The sequence below is a fragment of the Quercus robur genome, chromosome 1 (genome assembly GCF_932294415.1).
Source record: "Quercus robur chromosome 1, dhQueRobu3.1, whole genome shotgun sequence".
NCBI classification, from domain to species: Eukaryota; Viridiplantae; Streptophyta; class Magnoliopsida; order Fagales; family Fagaceae; genus Quercus; species Quercus robur.
In genome coordinates this window covers 24,421,447-24,426,350 of record NC_065534.1, presented here as the reverse complement: position 1 = coordinate 24,426,350, position 4,904 = coordinate 24,421,447, and the positions used below count along the sequence as shown (strand labels likewise).

At 36.2% G+C, this 4,904-nt stretch overlaps 1 protein-coding gene across 1 annotated transcript; it reads left to right on the top strand.

Annotated features, from left to right (window-relative positions):
- The first annotated feature begins 2,398 nt into the window (after positions 1-2,398).
- LOC126726613 (60S ribosomal protein L10-like) lies at positions 2,399-4,904 on the top strand. The gene is made up of 4 exons (XM_050431896.1): positions 2,399-2,568; positions 3,544-4,045; positions 4,415-4,496; positions 4,636-4,904. Exons 1-4 carry the CDS (start codon positions 2,559-2,561, stop codon positions 4,714-4,716), a joined length of 675 nt encoding a protein of 224 aa, XP_050287853.1. The 5' UTR covers positions 2,399-2,558; the 3' UTR covers positions 4,717-4,904.

Here is a 4,904-nt window from a genome sequence, read left to right as displayed (position 1 = left end):
CACATTGATATGATCACAATGTGGTCTTCCTAACAATGTAGTCTTCACCGTAGAGGATGGATGTTATTAAACATCCTGGCCATTAATAAACCAACAAACTTAAGGTGCTTATTAGGTGTAATGAGGATGATCGTGTCCCCTTTCACACGGAGTGGATCCCACATGTGTAAGACACCCCTAGGTTAGAGGGGACATAGCTATCATGCTACATAAAGAGTAATGCTAAGAACATAACAAATCTCATAACTTTTGTCACAAATTGTCATGTGGTAAATTGTGAATGATAGAGGTATGGACCTACCATTTAACCTCTACTATTCACAGTTTGCCATATGTTGAGTTATGGTAAAAGTTGTATGATTTTTTGTATCCCTATCATTTTTCTTATATAAAACCCGTTTTTTTCCTTATTACAAGTCAATTAGCATTAAATCCAAGGGATCCCTAGAGGCCATCCAATATAAGATTGACTAGGTTCTTGCAGTAAGCCTAGTTGGATCTAGATTAACAAGGCCCATCTCAAGTCTGGGCTTATGGGGGGTCTTGGCAACAAACAAAACTAAGACAAATTGAGTCCAAGACTTATAAAGCCCAAAATGGTGTAGTTGATGCTCTTTTAAAAGCCCAAGTCCATCTTAACCAGGATAGATCCAAACTAGCTGAGTATGGTTGATGATACAAGACATGCACACCATTGGTTTGACATCACCGAAGTATAGCCAACCAGTGCTTGGAGTACCCTTTTGTATGGGGGAAAAAATGCTGTAAACAAAACTTTGGCTACTTCATTCTCTAACTGTCCACATAAACAAGAAAGCAGGTCATGACTCATGGAGCTTTAGTAGAGAAGGTATTTGCTATCAAATAATACCGTGTCAGCGATATCAAAAATCAATAATTGTGAAATATGTTACCAAAAAATAATTACCCCACTAACAAATAAAAAGGCATGTTAGTGAGTAGTTATTTTCAAGGTAGTCAAAGGCAAAAGGTGTCCTTAAGGCACCAAGGCCTTGTATAACCCAAGGCGACAAGGCGCCAAAAAGGCGTTAGCCCAAGTGAAGCGAGGCACCAAATTCTAAATATAGTTTTTTTACATATAGGGTTCAAATCTAATGTATTTGATGTATGAGAATGCTATATAAATAAATCTAAATATGTTCCTAGTGGATAGGAGCTAGTCTATAAAACCAGTTTTTGGGTTTGAATCCCAATAGAGCCTATGTTTGTGACAAACAATTAATACATGCATTATGCATCATACTCATAAATCACCATTAAAAATTAGTCTTCATCCAAATATCAACTAAGTTTGAATATTAAACCAAAAAATTGTTCATAACTTCATATTAAAAAAATATATATAAAAAAAATTAAAAAAAAAATAGAGAGGAGAAAGTTGCTAGACGGTTAGAGAGAGAGAGAGAGAGAGTAAAAAAAAAACTAAAAGAATAAAAATATTACCTAAGAAGAAGAAAGAGCAATGCGCTGCTCTGAAAGTTGCTGAATAGTGTTGTTGAAGAGTGGTTCTCGAAGATTCTTTTGGATCTTTTGTTTTATGTTTTTTTTTTATATTAATTTATTTGAACTAGTGGGTGACAGCTCATCCCCACTAAGGATAACAAGGTTAAAACCAACCTTGTAGCCCTTTAAATTTACAAAACATGTCATTAGTGGCTTTAAAAGCCTTAAAGCCACAATTTACTAAGGCTCTTGCCTCTCATCTAATAAAAAAAATCCGGGCGAGCGCCTCGCTAAAGGCGCCTCACCTCAGTGCCTTTAAGGCACTTTTATGGCGTCTTGCCTCATCCGCGCGCCTAAATGAATGCCCGGAACGCCTTTGACTACACTGATTATTTTTGCACACATATTTCTCATTTATTTTGGACTATGATAATTATGGAAGATTTTTGTTAATACGAATTCACTCACCACTTTTTCTTCCTTTCTTATCCTTTTTCTTTGTTAAGGGATAAGCCACGATGTGCTAGTAGGCCTTATTTGCCCAAAGCATGAAAGTAGGTGACAAAAATGACAAAACATACTCAAATTAGAGAAGTGGGGTAAGTCTGAATGTAGCCCACCTTTCGTACCAGATTAGAACTGTCCCATTAGAGTGTGATGACCAAGATTATAAAACTCGGTTTGGATACCTCTTTGACTCTTTAACAAAAACCTTGGCAAAGAAGTAAAAGACTTTATATAAAAAACTAGTCGGTGGTCCAACCTAGGCCCAAATTTTTTTTTAAAAAAAAATAGAGACGGGTCCAAGAAGGTAACAGAGTTGAAAACAATGGTGGGCTGGGCTGGGCTATGCTGTAGTACTTATCAAATTGGACAAAGTCGTGTTGATGTATCCAATTTCTAAAGTGGGCTATAACAATCTGACGCATGCCCACACGTATTTACTATTTAGGGTTTTACCCAGAAAACAAGTCAGCTTCTTCTTCATTGTGTCTATATATATATAAACCCCAGAACCATTTCTTCCTCCTCCACCTGTTTATTTTAGGGTTTTATTCTCTCGTTGGACGCAGACTCAGCTCAGACCTTTCGCCATGGGGAGGAGTATGTCTCTATGTCCTTGAGATTTCTGAAACTTCTAGCTTGTTATTACATGTTATGTCGGAAATGGTCCCTGTGTTTTACTTCTCTGAATCTCTGCTACATTATCATTTATGTAGATATGCCGCTAAATATGTTTTTTTTTTTTTTTTGGGAATCTCATACAATGTTTTCGTTCTGCCTTTTTTTTTTTTTAATATTGGTTATAGATTATTTGTAAGTTGAACATGAGTTGCGTTTGTGTGTGTTTTTGTTTGTTAAGGATGGTCTTTAGGATAGTTTTGTTTTGGTTTTTTTAAGGAACTTAGTTGAACAAATGAATTTAGATGGATTAATTTTTTTTTTTTTTTTTTTTTAGAATTCCCATTTTTCATATTTATATGAATTTAAACCTGTTGGGTTAATGTAAACCAGAGGAGATTGATTCATTGTTATTAGAGTTGGTGAGGTTATTCAGTTGTGAAACTAAAATGGGATTTGTGAGAACATTAAGATAGCTTAGTTCCGTTGATACCGGTAGAATTTTTGGATGTTGATTATTGTTATCGATAGGCAGTTGGACTCCCTTGCTCTGTATTTCTTTTCTTGTTTAATTATTGATTGGGGGTATTTGTGATTTGTAAATGGGAAAAATTAAAAGCACAATCTACGAGGATTTTAATTTGTAACTATGCATGATGTAATATGATTTAGGCTTCTGCTGTTTGTGCTTTTTTTCACTCTTAGCATTGCCTTCGTAATTTTGCAAACGTCTTTTCACTTAATATATAGATTGATGTCCTCTTAGTGTAATTGTTTAACGTCATTTTGAGGACAAAGATTTTTTTTTTTTTTTTTTTTATAGCATACTCCTAATACTTTCCAATCTGAATAGTTCGGGTGTCAAAATATTTCTAGGAGTTTTAGGATGCAAGGTAGTAGATTCTGGATGTTTCCCTTGTTTAGCTTTTAATGGCTGTTAAACTTGTTCTTTTGCAGGACCTGCTAGGTGTTATCGCCAAATCAAGAATAAGCCATACCCGAAATCACGGTATTGCCGTGGTGTACCTGACCCCAAGATCAGGATTTACGATGTAGGAATGAAAAAGAAAGGAGTGGATGAGTTCCCATTCTGCGTTCATTTGGTCTCTTGGGAAAAAGAGAATGTTTCAAGTGAAGCTCTTGAGGCTGCACGAATTGCATGCAACAAATATATGGCCAAATTTGCTGGGAAAGATGCATTCCATTTGCGAGTCAGGGTGCATCCTTTCCATGTCCTGCGCATCAATAAGATGCTTTCATGTGCAGGAGCAGATAGGCTTCAGACTGGTATGAGGGGTGCTTTTGGGAAACCACAAGGCGTTTGTGCGAGGGTGAGCATTGGTCAGGTTCTTCTGTCTGTTCGTTGCAAGGACAGCAACAGCCCTCATGCACAGGAGGCTCTACGACGTGCAAAATTCAAGTTCCCTGGTCGTCAGAAGATCATTGTCAGCAGGAAATGGTATGCAGAAATTTTCATTCAGTTTTGAATTGTTATTTTTAAGTACTATTGGTCCACTAGGATGATCTTCTTAGGATAGAAGTATATCACTTTTATCACTCAGTTATATTTCAAGTGTTTTATAGACTAGTTTCTAGTAGTTAATTATATCTATCTTCACTTCTACAATTTCTTTTCTTTTGATCACTCCTTTTTTCTGCAAGTGTTGTTTTGGTCATAGGAGTCGCTACATCTTTATTGGGATAGGCTTTTTTGTAGGTGTTTTAGTTCAATATGTTTAAGTTTCTGCACCTTATTCAATATGTGCACCTTTTTGCTGCCATAGAACTCCACAGTTGCACCTTACTCTTTATATGCTGAAATTTTCAGGGGTTTCACTAAGTTCAGCCGTACCGAGTATCTGAAGTTGAAACAAGAGAACCGTATTATGCCTGATGGTGTCAATGCTAAGGTTTGTCTTTGCTAAATTAATATCTTATGATTTTTCCTTGAAATTTTAGTGGTTTTGTTTGTGGACACGTTCCTCTTACATTTTAATCTTGTAACTATCATGGTGGTCTGGAACCAACAACGTTTTGTCAATCTTGCAGTATCTTGGATGCCATGGACCTTTGGCAAATCGTAAACCAGGAAAGGCATTCGCACCCGAGGCTGCTACTGCTACTGCTTAGGATATACTGTTGCCTAAGAAGTGAAAAGCATTACTGTTTAAGTTTTGATCGGTGTTATAGAAAGTATCTGAAGTACCTCTTTTGTTTTTGTGATGGATTGTGTATTAGGTATCTTTGGAGGTGTTTGTTTTGTGGATTTACAAAGTTTGTTTAATGTTTGGAATAATTCATTTTCGTAAATTTCTTTA